The sequence below is a fragment of the Echinops telfairi genome, unplaced genomic scaffold, assembly GCF_000313985.2.
Source record: "Echinops telfairi isolate 266 unplaced genomic scaffold, ASM31398v2 ScPeMD7_7420;HRSCAF=8458, whole genome shotgun sequence".
NCBI lineage: Eukaryota > Metazoa > Chordata > Mammalia > Afrosoricida > Tenrecidae > Echinops > Echinops telfairi.
Genome location: NW_022111320.1, coordinates 21,267,032 through 21,282,685, shown reverse-complemented (window position 1 = coordinate 21,282,685; position 15,654 = coordinate 21,267,032). Strand labels below are relative to the sequence as shown.

Below are 15,654 nucleotides of genomic sequence, written 5' to 3'. Positions count from 1 at the left end.
ATAGACCTAGAGGGTGCACATGACAAGAAACTATAGCTTTACGTTTTTTATATTTTTTGCTTAATAACTGTTTCTGTGATTGTGCAGATGGCTGCAGCCATTGCAGGAATCGCTTCAAGTGCATCTATTTTAGGAGGGGTTGGGGGCCGTGGGTCCTTTCTCAAAACTCACTTAATAGATAAGCCATCTTATTTTATTGGAGGAAACTAGGTCCCATACATACCACGAAGAGAACCACTGGCAAGGAAACTGGAGCCACCATAAAAGACTTGAACCATTGGGAATGACCTGAATCTCATAGGAGAGATGTTCAACAGCCCTGCCACATGGGAAAGAGTAAAAATGGCTGTGGGGGCCAGGCAACAGGATATGCTACATGTGATCCATGAGGAGAATTGAGGTTCTCCAAGGGAACGGTTGAGTGAATTAGTCTCAGCTGAAAGTCTACTCAATGTTTCAGATGTACTCAGTTGGAAGACCTGGTGATGACTATACATGGCTTTTAAACTAATTTATGGTATCCGTAGGTGTTGTGGGTTGAGTTGTGTCCTCTAAAAATATATGCTGAAGCCCTAACTTCTGGTCCTTGTGAATGGGAATTTCTTTGGAAATAGGCCCTTGGCAGATATAATCAAATAAGATCTTACTGGATTAGAGTGGGCCCTGATGCCAATGAGGGGTGTCCTTAGAAGGAGAGGGAGAATGGAGACAGAGAGATGGGAGACGGCCTCTGAAGATGGAGATAGGAGCTGGAGTGAGACAGCTATATGCCAAGAAACGCCAAGGATTGTTGGCTTCTTCCCTTCAGTCTTCAAAAGGAGCGTGGCACTGTTGGTCAACTGATTTCAGACTTTTATCATCCAGAACTCTGAAGGAATAAGTTGTTGTTTTAATTCAAATCATTTTGTGAGTAGCCTAGAAAACTAATACAATACATTTATAATAATCACCACTGCCCCTTTTCTCCACATTCTGAAAAACTACTCCATCCCGTATGCAAGATCTCGTGTTCTTTCTGTCTCCATTGCCACCTGATATTTTATTTCCCAGAAACTTGCCTCCCAGGAGACACATGCACCATCTCAAATTGGCCCCTCCTTCTTGTCATGTCACATCTTCTTAAAGGACTGCAAGCACCACACCAACAAAGATAAGAAGAAAGGCATTGATTGGCAGTAGGATGGGAAAGGTACATTTTGACTACCTGAAAAAGTCTGGCTTTTGCAGTAGAGAAATTGCTGACCAATTTTCAGCTCAATGTGGATGCGGAATCTAGGACAGAGCATACAGCCCATCTTTCTGGCTGGTAGACTTAGCCTTTTTCTAGCAGCACAAATTACTTCCGTCATCAGTCAAGTCCAGCTCCAAAGGTCTTACGGAAATTCTGATCAGCTTCTGGGAGGTCTGTCAGTCTTTGCATTCAGTGTTGTCTTTGTCTGTCCTTGTCGTCTCAGATATTTTGAGGGAAAATGTGGGGTCAGCAGTGGTAGACCAGAAGCCTTATAAGTAGGATGACTGCTCACCCATTCTCACTGGTGGCACATTTGAATTTAATGGGTTTAAGGCACTTTAGGGAGTGTCTAGATGCTAGAACTTTGATCCGCTAGAAACAAACTGAGATTGAAGAAAGTTAGCAGCATGGAGCAAAATTGGAGGCGAGATTGAAGAAGAAGCAGAGGTGCTAGGAGTAGGTCAGCCATTAGACATCAAGTTTAGAAAATTCCATCCATTTCCATAGTTCTGGGGTCCCGGGTGGTGGTGGGGGGGGGCGGGTGTAAACAATTGACTTCTTTACTGTGAACTGAAATGGTGCTGGCTCAAGTCAACTTCCGAACAAAGACCTGGAAACCACTTCTCACAACCTAAGGAACACAATTCTGCTCTAAGACACATGGGGTTTCCATGAGTCGATGACAACTGGTTTGGGGTTTTTTGTTCCAAAGCCATTAAGAATGACAGAGAGTTAAGGCAAGGGAATGGAAAAGTTACAATTTTAGGAATCAGAGCAGAGGCAGGGATGTAAAATAATGTCAGACACTTTCATGTAAAAATACCTGTGTGTTCGTGTATAAATAAGCTCCACGGGGTTTTCCATGGCTGATTGTTTTTTTTTGGAAGTAGATTACCAGGACATTCTTTTGAGCTACCTCTTGGTAGACTCGAACCTCCAGGTAGCAGTTTGGCACAGTTAACCATTTGCACCATCCACTGCTCCCTCTTTAAAAGTTGCTCCACTTGACTGCCTGAGATAATTTTCAGTCAAATTTTTCACATAGATTTCTCAAATAATGAAGAAGGAAGAACGTGTTCTAGAACTGATTGTGGTGATGTTTGTGCAACTCTTCTTATTACGAATGAACTAGGGAAGTGGACGCTCTGTGGATGATACCTCAGTAAAACTACTGTGTAAAAGGGAGGAGCCACTGCGGTGGTCCTTCTTGGTGCCCTGGCCACACCAGGTGTCCGTGCTCATCTTCCAGTGTGTTGTTAGCTTCCAACAGACCATAGCTATCCCTCTTCTCCAGTGGATTCCCAAAGTTCCTGCCATCGAGTCCATTCTATAGGCCAAAGTAGACCTTTGGGTTTCCCAGTCTGAAAATTGTTACAGAAGTAGGAAGTCTCATTTTTCTCCCATGGAGCAATTAGTGGGCTTGAACTGCTGACCTTGTGGTTACTACTGCATTACCTGGGCTCCTAAGAGCAACCGAGAGGTTCTTCCCACCCTCTCCCCCACGTCAGCCAACTAACAATAACTGATTGCTGTAGTGTACAAAAGACCAGATCCATTGCTTCAAAGTGGAGGAACAATACTCCAGAAGTTTTCATAAGACCAGGCTAAGGCTAGCCTCCAAATGAGACCAAATCCTTGCTGGACAGTGTCCTACTCTACTGTGCTTCCCTCACAACCCACATCTTCAATAAATCACATGCCAATCATGGGCACTATGTCTAAGGAATCCAGCCTAGAACATCATCCCCCACCCATGGAAGTAGGCTGAGTGTCAGAAGCTCACACTAAACTAAAAGCTCTCTCCACAAAAGCCTTTCAAATTTACCTTGAAGGAGCCAGGATGGTGCCGTGGGTTAGACACTGAGCCACTAACCATAGGATGGTGGTTCAAACCCAGCAGCCGCTCCACAGCAAAAAAGATGAGGTTGTCTGTTCTTGCAAAGATTAGAATCTCAAAAACATGGGGTCACTAGGAATGAACTTAATGACAGTCGGTTTGGTGTAGGTTGTTCATGGACCCAGGGCTCCACCCACCCATGTATGCTCTCCTGAAGGGCAAGAAGACCCAAGGAGGTATTTGCCACCTCCTCTGTAAGTCTACTCGATGGCAGTGAGCTTGGAGAGTTTGGGGATATTAGCCTATGGCACCCTGGTGGCACAGTATGTAAAGCATTGGGCTGCCAACCAACAAAGTCAATGGCTTGAATCCATCAACTCTTTAGCAGGAGAATAATCAGTCTGCCTCCATAAAAACTCATAGCCTCAGACACCTCATAGAGCACTCCTACCTGTCCTATAACCTTGCTAGGAATTGGAATCGACCTGGCCACAGTGAATGGTGGTAAGTGATGTAGGTCTAGCATTGGTTATCTTCCTTTGGAATATGAGCAAAGTTCGCTTCTGATTACTTGGAGCCAGAGCTGAAACAGTGCTCTCTAACTTCCCGATATTATATGGGGTTCGAATAAAATCTCATGTCCGTGATAGGAACCCATGCCATGGTTCTTTAAAATAATGTATGAAGAACACATTGCATGCCACAAGCTAGGTTCTCTGGTAAGCATTCTCTCGTTCTGCCTCCACAGTGACCCTTCAGGGGGCACAAGTGCTCTTAGCCTTGTTTATAATCCTCATTCATAAAGCTAAGTCGCAGAAACCACTCGGCGGCTGGGCCTCATTCCAAATCCAGATCTGCCTAATTCTTTTTCGAGCTGCTGTCGCACAACACTGCGATCCACCGCGCTGAAATTGCTCTCTGGTCTCCGACTCTGGTGACGTCAGTCAGCAGCAATTCCAGCTTGCTCTTGTTGACACTAAAGTCTTTTTCTTACCCCCCTTCCTTCCCTTCATCGGCATTCAGATCTGCGTGGCTTCTGAAGGAGAACATGAGGGCTTCCTCAGAGTCCTCAGTGGAAAGAAGAGCGGCCTGGTCCCCCTCGACGTGCTAGAGAACGTCTGATGGCCGGCCCTTCTCCTTGTGCAGTGGACAAGCTCTTCCGGCGATGCTGTCTGTGTCATCTCACACTGTGTCAACCCCCAGGGGTTGTCGCACTGAGCCGGCCACCCAGGAAACAGTGGGACAAGCCTGGAGGGACGGAGACTGGGGAGTAACAGCAACGAAACAGTGGGTCCTTCAGACAGCACCTCCAGGGTGGGGAGGAGGCTGACAGGAGTCACGATCCACACTGGCAGTGCAACAGCAGCAGGGGTATAACCCACCGCCACCTTCCCTGCCTTGCGGAGTCCTCGAAGCCCCTAGAATGTGCCCTGTATACAATGTGGCCCCAACGGGAGGTTCAGATTCATGCAACCGAGTGTGATTTGGTTCTAAACCTTCATCCCCAGTGCCAGCCAATCATTGTCATTCCATTTCAGACCCCAAGCCGTCTCTATGCTGGGCATTCAGAAGGCCTGCTTTCAAGCCCCCAAAATTCCAAGGCTCCCCAGAACCCACCCACTTCGTGACTGTGCAGTTCAGAATGGCGTAAGCCCTCTCTTTCCTGGAAGTCCTGTTGGGATGCATTACAGGGGAGGGCTGAGTGGACCTGGCTCCGAGTGGGAAGACCCAATCTGCCCCATGATTGCTGACAGCAGTCCTGCCTGCCTGGCTCTTACTGCCCAAGACAGCAGAGTAGGAGACAAGGCAGTGTGGTGCAACCCATTCCTCATGGCTGGGGCGCGTGGGGAAAGGGGAGTAAAGAGCCTGTATCAACTACATTGTACAAGGGCCTTTCTTTACGTCGGTGTCAACCAACACAGGCCATGGAGCCCATTCCCCAAAAGAAGAGAGCCCAGGTAGAGAATGTGGCAGAAGTCTCACTGATGAGCCCTCTGTATCGGGGCAGCATTTTCCCCTCCTGCGACCTTATAGGATTCCCTGCCAGAGCCCTGCCCAATTGCAAGCGATCAGGAAGGACCAGCAGCAGCACTGTAGATGACATGTAGCCAAATTGGACCCCATTCTTCTTTAGGGCGCTGTAGTAACCCGAGCAGGTAGAGAATAGAAAAAGGAAAATCTTTAATGCTTTCAGGAGAGGGACCTAGGGCCTATTTAGCATCAAGTAGGGGAATCCCTATTACTCTGTCCTTGTACTAATGTTTACAAGAAAACAGTATACGGTGATGCCTTCCTCCTTGAGCCTCTCCCTAGCATTCTAACTTGCAACTTATTAGTCACTATTAGGGGTCAAATTCAAATTTGCAATGACATTGGAATCAATGTCACTTTGGTTTGTTTTGTTACAGAGCAATAAAGTCATGAGTGCGGTCGAGTTTGGTTTTTTTTAAGACCGAAATGGATGCATCTGGTGCATGTAAGCATTATTTTCCTAACCAAAGCATCATGAGTCTCCATGCACTTCTTTTGTTAGTGCTCAGCGTGAAGGTAGGAACTGAGATGGGATGGCTGCTGGTTTCATAGCTGTCTGGATGCCTTACTCTCATTTCTCAGCCAGCGAACGGAGTGATCTCCCACTCTGTGGTGCAAAATGCAAAGCTGGGTGTACAGAGTCAAGATGGACCCTGAGATTCAGGATGGGTGATATGACCGCCTTTCTGTCCATTGAAAGCCAGAGTTCAAACCCTCTACATTTCCAGTTAACAAAGACAGAACATGTGTCCTGATCTCTCCTCTCGGGCGGGATATGGCATCATATCAGTTATACGTTTCATCTGCACAAACAATATTACATGTTCAGCAAACCAAAATTATCCTTTGTTTACTCCCCACTGGGGAAATAGAATTAAAAACAAAACCTACTGCCAACCCAGGAAACCTCTCCACAAAAATCTAAGACAAAGAAAAGTTTCATTATCAAATAGGTATTAAATTCAAATATGATGTTTATGACAGGCAATCTGCTAAAAGGATTGGGAAGTCGGGGAGGTGGGGGGGCTGGGGGGAATCTTACCCTTTATATGGCATTCATGTCCCCAAGGTAAAATTGCTATTTTTCTAGTGCCTTGATGTAGAATACCTTGCATTGTACGGATCTCCTTCCAGGAAACTAGGAGGCACAGCAGAATTACCTGGAGCTATATTATAAAGACATGGCTACCACTACCTTGAGTTACAGCTTATGTTTAATCCACTTTTCCAGAGATACAGAGGAAGAGTTTATCATTACACGGTAGCTAAAGTGAATTCAGAAAGGACAGTGTGAGGAGGAGGCCTATTCCCTTATTTTCAATGGAAAGAATTAAGCTAACAAGTATTATTTTCTATTTGAATGTGTCCTTACATCCCCTCCATCCTTTCCAGTGAGATCTTAACCTCCAAACGAAGTGAGAACCACAGTCAAGAGGCACAGAAACAGAATGGCTTTTGAACTTCCAAGGGTCCAAGTTCCAAATCATAAAGGGTAACACACAGCATTTTCCAAAGAGTTTCGTGTATAAATTATCCTCGCAACATATGCTCTTTAGATCTTAAACCACAGTAAGATAGAAGCCCATTGTATCGCTAGTGCCACGCGCTCTTCTTCCATACATCCCTCCCCACCAAGGGTCTCAGCAATGGTTAAGACAGCTCTCACTCAACAACCACAAGAAAGCCACAAGGTGAGTCAAACTGGTTGTATAGAAGAAAAGAGAGATCAAGGGAACGGGACAAGGTTGCAAAGGGCCATGTGACAGAAAGTCTTTTCTAGAAACTTCCAAACATACTAGCCAGGACCACCTCAGCGCCCTCTGTCAGCTAGTTGGATGTCTACACAAACAGGGCCACTTTCCCAGCCATGTGATAGAGTGATAAAGATCATGAGATTCTATTACTCCCTCAGCAGCACTTCATGAAAAATGGAATCTGCTGCAAAGTCCCAGAGTCTGAAGAACAGAGATCCATCAGGTGCTGGGGATGAGGACTTGGGGCCAGCTGACAGGTCTGAGGGCCCGTCAGAGGAGAAAGGCAAGAGGAACTGACCCCATGACCACAAAGGCCTTTTCAGTTCTGAGATTTCACTCTTCGAAGAGGCAGGTTTTCACCACCTTAGTCTACATCACTACAGCTGTCCAAAATGGGGATGTGTATGTGTTCATAGAGATGGCTGGAGATAATTTGGGGGAGCAGCACCTGCAACGTCTGGAGGAAGCCTTTTTCTCTGCTTGAAGGCACCCAATATTCTTCCCATCCGTAAAATCTTATATGTGTGCTTACATATCCACACAAATACATGTAAGTACATATAGAAGCCAGGGATAAGCAAGGAGCAGTTCGATATATTTGTCAAATATTGATTGAGCGCCTTTGGGTGCCATTCATTGCATTAGGAGTTGGAGATGTAGTATGCTTGGATTTGAAAATAAGCAATAGAGGGATAACTCAGAGAGCGTTCCGGCTTCATTTCAGACGGTATATTTCAATACAGTGAGTCACATGAAATGTTTGGTTTCCCCGTACATTTGTTGATTATATACTTCGACTACTAAGTGAGCAATAGCCTGGCTTAGAAACTTCGAAATATTGTGAGAATGACCACAATGTGACACAGAGACACAAAGTGGGTACATGCTGTTGGAGAAATGGTGTCAACAGACTTCCTTGATGTACGGGAGTCACAAACCTTCAATTTGTAAAAAATGAATGATCAATGAATGATCCATGAAGTGCAATAAAATGAGGTATGCCTGTCTATGGTCTTTGTCTTTAAGATGTTGTAATATAATGGGGTATATGTTCATAGAGATGGCTGGAGATGGCTGGAGATAAAATATACATCGATAAACATCGATGTATAGAACAGATCGACTCAAAATAATGGGAAAGAAATGGTGGAATAAAGACTTTTAAATAAGAAATAGTGTTCTACAAAATCTATGCTATGAAATACTAAAGGGATGACCAGAGAGAATAAGCACATATGTATATATGGATGCCCAAAACCAAACTCCCTGCTGACTCATAGCGCCCCTAAGACAGGGTGGAACTGCTCCTGTGAGTTTCTGAGACTGTAACTCTACTGAGGTCGAAAGACTTATCTTTCCTCTGAGGAGGGACTGGTGGTTTCAAACTGCCGACTTTGCAGGTCGCAGCCTAATTTGTAACCGCCTGAACAGAATTCTTAAGCCATTTAATGAAATAAGTTCCTTCTAAGACCACCCCCCACCAAATAATAACAATGCCAACATCAAATTGCAGAACAATATGTGAGGTATGATTCATCTGGGTAAAAATAAACTCTTACATACTTATACCACATACATATTTACATCTACATGTGTGCTTACATATATAACATGTGAATATATATTTGTTTATATATTTATTAAAATATATTTACTTGTATATACATATATATGCAGATATGTGTGTAAGTAAATATGCACATATAAATGTAAGTATGTATACAAGAATTTATGGATGGAAAAAATATTGGATAGCTTAAAGCAAAGAAAAAAGCCTCCCCCACCCTTACATGCTCTATTCCCCACAACTGGAATTGAGTGTCTAGAGAAGTTCCCTTACTGGAGTCTAAGCTATAAACTAGCCTCCGCTGACTGAAGGTGTGAACTCATCTCCTCATGCATTTCATGGTGTGTATTGCCCCCTTAAGGAAACAGCGTAGCACCAAGTGCACAATATCTGCCCCATGATGCTGGCCACTCAGAAGAGGGACAGAGGGGAATTTTTCCTCCTCAGAGGATGGACACATCTCCAAGGCAATGTCCATCCCAACACTGCCCCTTGGATGAAGTGCCAGGGTCACTGGAGGCAAAACCATTTGTTTGCAGTGTTAGAAGAGCTACCCTCGGCAAGTGTGCATGGATGAAACCGGTAAGTCAGCTAGCTCCATTTCCCTGACAAAGCTGCGGTCTCCTTTCAGCCTTCCATTAACTGTTTGAGCAGTTTTTCAGTTTCCCTGTTGGCCTCTCTACACTTGCCACTCATCTGTTGGTTTGTTATACTATCATGCTTGTGAACTGCTGTGAGGCTGGAAGTTTACTGCCAGCCTTCAAATACCAGCAGTTTCACCCATGGCTGACAAGCTTCAGAAAGCCTCCAGATGACAACCGATTCGAAAGAAGGGCCACATTCATGATCAACTCCTAAAACTCAGCCAATGGAAAGCTTCTGGATCACAGTAATAAAATATCACTCTGTGTCATGCCAGAAGTTAACTTCCATAGGTTGAAAGGTGCTGAAAATGCACAGAGGTCACAACAAGAGACCTGAGCACCCCAACAATGATACAAAAGACATGGGCCCAGCAACAGGGAGCTACCATGAGTGAAACCTGACTCGGTGGCAAATTACCCAGCATATGTGCTGTGAGTAAATGGCAGAGAAGGAAGTATCCGTGCAATATGTCCAAGATGGGCAGCTTGTAAGGAACAAGTCGAAGTCGCTGTAATAATAGGGAATGCTATGAAATTTTTTTTAAAAGAAGGAGATCTAGAAAAGTGCTGCAACCAGTCCCCAGCACAGTGGTTTCAAAAGCACTCCAGCTCAGGTGGTGAGTATTACCTTCCTAACCCAGTAACTCACATATTTCAAAGACTGGGTCCTGCTGATAACCACCATGCTGAAGTCAACGGATTATATTGTTTGCATTCCCCGAGCTTCCCTAACCTCTACAATCACCTGAAGTTTAACTCCAGCAGAGTGTATCTCTAATTATATTCAACTTGGCTCCCACATCTTTTCCACTAAAATAGGAGCTTGTTTAAGAAAAGGCCTGCTGTGTGAATCATCTTTCTAGATCAAGAGCAAGAATTGCCATGAAACATGTGCACATTAGAAAGGTCTTGAATTTCTATGAGTAGGTGATGTCAAAGAAAAAGTGTATGAAAGGTAAACAGACTTTTATGTGAATTTTCTTCCTTCGTTGCAGAAAAAGAATTTCAATCAGTAAGTGATCATCCCATCTTTTCCATTATTATATTTCTTTTGAAAATGTGTTCTGGCACTGAATAATTTTAAATATCCAAAACCACACAGTGTGGTGATGATAAACGTGGGCCTGGGTTTGAACTCAAAGTCTACCACTTGCCATTTCAATGGTGCTAAGACATTTCTTGGCTCCCCTAAATCTCATTTTTCTCATCTGTACTTTAAAAATAATAATAGTCTACACCTACTGGGTGATTTAAAGAAATAATAATATATTTTATATGTGATCAAGGACACTGCCCTCTGTCCATTGCATTTTTAAAAACAATTCAGTGGTTTAATCACATTTAAAATCATTTTGTAATCATCCCCACAATACATCTTAAACATTTTCTTCTTCCTTGTACTCATTTCTATTAGCTCCCATTTCCCCCACCACTACCCACACCACAATCCTAAGAAGCTATTAGTCCAGTTACTGTCTGTAGCTTTACCTCTCCTGGACTTCATATCAGGGAAGACATGCAAAACAAAAACAAAAACTCGACAACAATAACAAAATAAAGCAGAAAATTTTCAATGAAAAGGAAAGCAGAAAATATTAAAAATTAGAACAAATTTAAAATGAATCAAAAGCAAATGATAACGTGTTAAAATTTAACCTAATTACATTTACATCATTCCACTTTCTAATGTACTCTGTCTGGTAGCAAAGCTATTCACATCCGTGGTCAATGGTCAGAGGGGATTCACCAGAGATTGATCCATGGGAGGACCCTGAAAATGAATGGCTTTTCATGGGACCCTGAAATGGCTTTCACTGTCCTCCATAGCAGTCTACAAATTAGGTGCTCAGAACTTAAACTCTGATACCATTCCCTTCTCCAGTCTTGGCTCTTATTATTTACAATCGTTTGATCACACAGGCTGGTATGCTTTACCCCTGTGAACATAGCTGATATCTCACTTAGATGCCTGCTTGTTTAAGATAAATCTTTAAGACCCCTGATGCTATTCTTTCTGATAACGGAGCACCATCTGATTTCTTCACCAGACTTCATTTCTTTGTTTGTTTTTTGTTTTTCTTACGTGAGTTTGACTTTTGAAGCTAAGTAGAAGGGGCTATGGTAGCCAGCCTCTAAATTGGTAACCAATGACTACTGCCTGGAAATGTTCTTGCCCTGTGTAGTCATTACCACATTGATGCCATTTGGCCAATAAAACCCAGTGGAAGTGATGCTACATGATAACCCATGCAAAATTTTAAAAGTTCATATAGCTCTTCCTCCATCCCTTGGAATACTAACTCTTAGATCCCGGAACCACCATGTAAGACGTCCATGTACCCCGAGAATACAATCCTGGAGGGACTCAGTGTGGAGACCACAGATTTCCACAGCTGAAGTCACAGATATTATGGAGTAGAGGTGAGGCACCCACACTGAGCCCTGCCAAGTTGTAAATTTATGCACTAGATAAATGTTTCTTAACTCGTAAGTTATGGAGTGATTTGTTATACAGCAATAGATAAGTGGACCAGGGGCTTTGTAATTTGAGCCAACGTTAGAAAGAAGAAAAATATCTTTCTACACACTTAGGCCTCAAAGTTTTGGAAGTCTCGGGTATTGGCAGGTTATTAGAACCCCATGCACAAGATATATAGTGTTCCCTAAAAATCAGGAGTCATCCAGACATGGGATAAAAGCTAGCTGCTCCTCACAACACATGTTCCCAAGGATTCTTCGCTACACAGACTTTAGGAGTGAAAGACATTTGCCTTTCTCCTGCTCATCTGCACAAATGACAAAAACAAAGACTTAAAGGTTTATAAGAGCCAGAAAATGGCTAGAAAAAATGCTGCACTGTGAGAATGGCAATGAAGTGAAGACCTCAAGACACAAATTCAAATGAAAGGTCACAGGTTAAAGGGCAAGTATTAATGTGAAGGGAAGAGAAGACGATCCAGGAAATATTCCTCAAAGTACAAGGGGACAAATATGTGCCTTCTACTTTTTGCCACTGCCCCGTTTAGGCGTGGTGAAAATCTAACTAAAACAGGTGAGCGCAGGTGAGCTGGCCCCTCCCTTTCACTCCCAAGGCTCTCAACTGGAATCCTCGATCATCATGAGTTCAAAGTGAAGCACTGAACCACTGGTCTCTCCCATCCAGAGGAAAGAAGAGTGGTGAAAACTGAAAGACAATGGAAACAATGAGTCCAAGGGACCACACACACACAAGTGTCTACATCTCTGAGATCAGAAAAACTAGATGGTGCCCAGGTACCACTACTAACTGCTCTGAAAAGGATAATGTTAGAAAGCCCTGGATAGAATGGAAGAAGAACATGGAACAAAATCCATAATCAAAAAAGAGGCCAAGATTACTGGTTGGATGAGAAAGAGGGGACATGTGAGACTATGGTCCTTAGTCACTGTGTTAGTCTGGGTAAACTAGGGAAACAAATCCACAGAAACTCATATATGTATAAGAGAGAGTTTTATATAAAGGGTACGTGTACATTAAGAAAGCATCCCAACTCAGTGCTGTCCACGCCCATAAGTCCTACATTAGCCTATATGTCTGACACCGATCTACAAAGTCCTCCTCAATCTCACAAAACACACACTATGATGCCAACTGCAGGAGGAAAGCCTAATCAGTGAGCATGTAAGCATCTCAGCACTGGCAGGGGTCTCCATGCAGCTGCTCCAGCACCCAGGGGTGAATCAGGATAGGTCCATGCAGCTTCTCCTCAGGGATGTCTCACAGGAAGTGAGCCTTGCAAGCTGAAGCAGGGAACTGGCTAAGGCAGCTGCACCCTGGTCCAACCATCAGAGAAAGAGACCCAAGAACCAGAAAGGTGAGGCTCATGGAGCCATTTATCTCTCCGCTCTTCAATTAATCCCACATGTGATTATCAGCCAGGTTGGCACAATAAACCTAAACTATCTCAGTCATCCTTCAGGTCTTGAACAGAACTCAATCCTATGGTACAATAACCAATGATTTAAGATCAAAATTACCCCCAATGTCAAAGTTCAGAAGGTTAGGGAAAAGGAGGAAGGGAAACACAGAGAGACAACGGCATGCGTGGTGATGGAACATGGAGGGAATAGCAATGGATGAGTTGAAATAAAACGTGTAGGAATTGTTGAGTGTAAGACTCATGATCTGGCAACACCCTAATTCACGATAAAGAGTTGAGGGTGGGGAGGAAATGAAGCACTGATTGCACCTTCCTCGGTGCTTCAGAGAAGAAGGAGAACTCCTTTCACCCCAATTACTCCTCCATCACTAGCAAACATCTGAGGCAACGTTAACATGTGCAAGACAATCCATGCAAAGGCGTCCAACTGGCTACCAGCAGGGCTGATTGTACTGACCACTCTTCTTCCCTGCCATGGATGGAATGGTATCCCCCCCTCCCCAAATCTATGTCAACTTGACTAGAGCAAGGACATCAGTGGTTTGCCAGTTACATAATGGTGTGATGTGGCAGCTAGGTAATTACATAATCACTCTCCATAATGCAATCTCCCGGGATCAACCAATGAATTGTAAGGTGAGTAGGGTATAATACGACACACTTAATCAAGTTACAGGTCTGATCTGGTGTATAGGGAATTTTCCTGAGGCGTGGCCTGCATTCAGAAATAAAGGAAGAAGTGCACAGAAATCAGAGAGACCTCCTATCATCAAGAAAGAAGACTTGAGAGGCAAATACATCCTTTAGAGCTAGGGCTGCTATACTGAAAGGCTCCTAGACCCAAGGGAAGAGTGATGTCCTGATGGATGAGGTCTCCAGATGCTACGAAGAAGACCTTCCTCCTAACTTATGAACCAACAGCGATAGAAAGTCTTCTCCTAGAACTGACACCCGAAATTCAGATTTTTAGCCTCAGAAACTGAGAAAACGCATTTCTGTTTGTTCAAGCCATCTGCTTGCAGGTTTTCTGCTACAGCAGCATTAAGTAACTTAATACTCCCTAACTCCACACCAAATTCTTTCTCTCTCTCCCTCCCTCTCTCCACATTCTCCCTCCTCTTCCTGCTTCCCACCAACATCTGGTTACATATGTAAAACAACAGCCAGGATAATAAAAGCCCTGCTGGAACTGGGAGTTAGACACCAGGCTGTTAACTACAAGGTCAGCAGTTCAAACCCACCAGCCATTCCACCAGATAAAGATGAGGCTATCTGCACCTGTAAAGATCTACAGACTCAGAAATCCAATGGAGCTATTCTACCCTACTGTATAAGGTCCGGTGAGTCAGACACAACTCTATGGCAATGGGTCTGCTTTTAGGGGGTTGAGTGGGGTGGCATAAGGTAGGAATTTACTAGAGGTATTCTTCTTTGCCACTAAAGGGGGAAAAATAAAATCAGTGGGAAGATCACAACATGTATAAATGACTTGGTGGCAGGTACAGCTGAAAGGTGAACCCTACAACTGAATCCAAAAGCTGGGCTTTTCACTGATTCCTCCAAAGAGAGGCAGGCAGGAAACCTGTGACCAATCTCAACGAAGAGCCAGGCCCAGGCAGAGGGGCAGCTGTGAAAAAAGTGCCTGTGCTCCAATGGAAGCACAGAATCATATAATCTAGTGTAAGTGAATAGTATAACTGAAACGGCATACGTGAATCATATACATGAAACTGCCTTCTTCACCAAGGACTTTCCAGAGTCTCTGGTTTGCTATCGTTCATGAGATCTCCAAGGGAAGGACAATGTGGCATGCCCATTACCATCCCTAGAAAGTTCAAGACTTTTTAACCAACAGTTAAAGACTTTTCTACTAGCCAAAATGTTGTCCATTTGAACCAATTAAGAGCATCTTCTAAAGACCGGCCTGGCGATCTACACAAGAAAGTCACAGCCTTGAAGACATCATGAAGCAGTTCTAATTGCGCGCCACGGGTCACCTTCTACGAACAGCAGCCAAACGATACGGCGAGGAGCGTGGTTGGGAAAATTCTATGGTAGAGAATTCTCATCGAACGTAGAGTCCGCCACGCAGCCCCAATGGAATATTTCTTACAACTCACCAAGATGCTGAAGAAGACTTGAAAAAGATAAAACGCAGACAATCATTACAAAAGTTATGGTTGAAAGAGTCTGCTCTTGAATCTGAGTCTGCCGGAGAATAGGAGAAACTGCAAGCCTGTGGGCTGAAAGGGGGGGGGGTCAGAAGAAAGCTCAGTTTGATGCTACCATGACTGAAGCAAAACACTGACCTGCAGGGAGGGGGGTGCTATAAATCTGCAAATAAAAGAAAATTTTAGCATTACCCAAAATAATATCCCCAGGAAAAGGAGTGAGCAGGTGTACTCCACAGATTTACCACAGAACAAAAACTTCTGAAAATAACTTGGACAGAAAATTGAAAGGACTTTGATGGCATCTTGTCTTTTAGATTTTGCTTAGTTGCCATTCTGTTGTATGGTTTTTACAACACCTGGTGTTTTGGGCCCTCGGAACTTGTTTTTACTTAGCTTCCTACAAGCAGTTTCTAATGGTCTTCAATCTTCCTTTGAGTAGTGGAAATTTTAACTGTGCCTTGAAATGTTAGCAAGCTAATAGCAATTTTTATTAGGT

General features: G+C 43.8%; 1 protein-coding gene across 1 annotated transcript in view; it reads left to right on the top strand.

The window, feature by feature from the left end:
• Nucleotides 1-6,075, top strand: part of STAC (SH3 and cysteine rich domain) — a 195,907-nt gene extending 189,832 nt beyond the window's left edge. Inside the window, exon 11 of the mRNA XM_004704066.2 lies at nucleotides 4,092-6,075. Coding sequence (XP_004704123.1) covers nucleotides 4,092-4,190 — 99 coding nt within the window. The 3' untranslated portion in view covers nucleotides 4,191-6,075. The remainder of the gene's footprint in view (nucleotides 1-4,091) is intronic.
• Nucleotides 6,076-15,654: the final 9,579 nt, after the last annotated feature.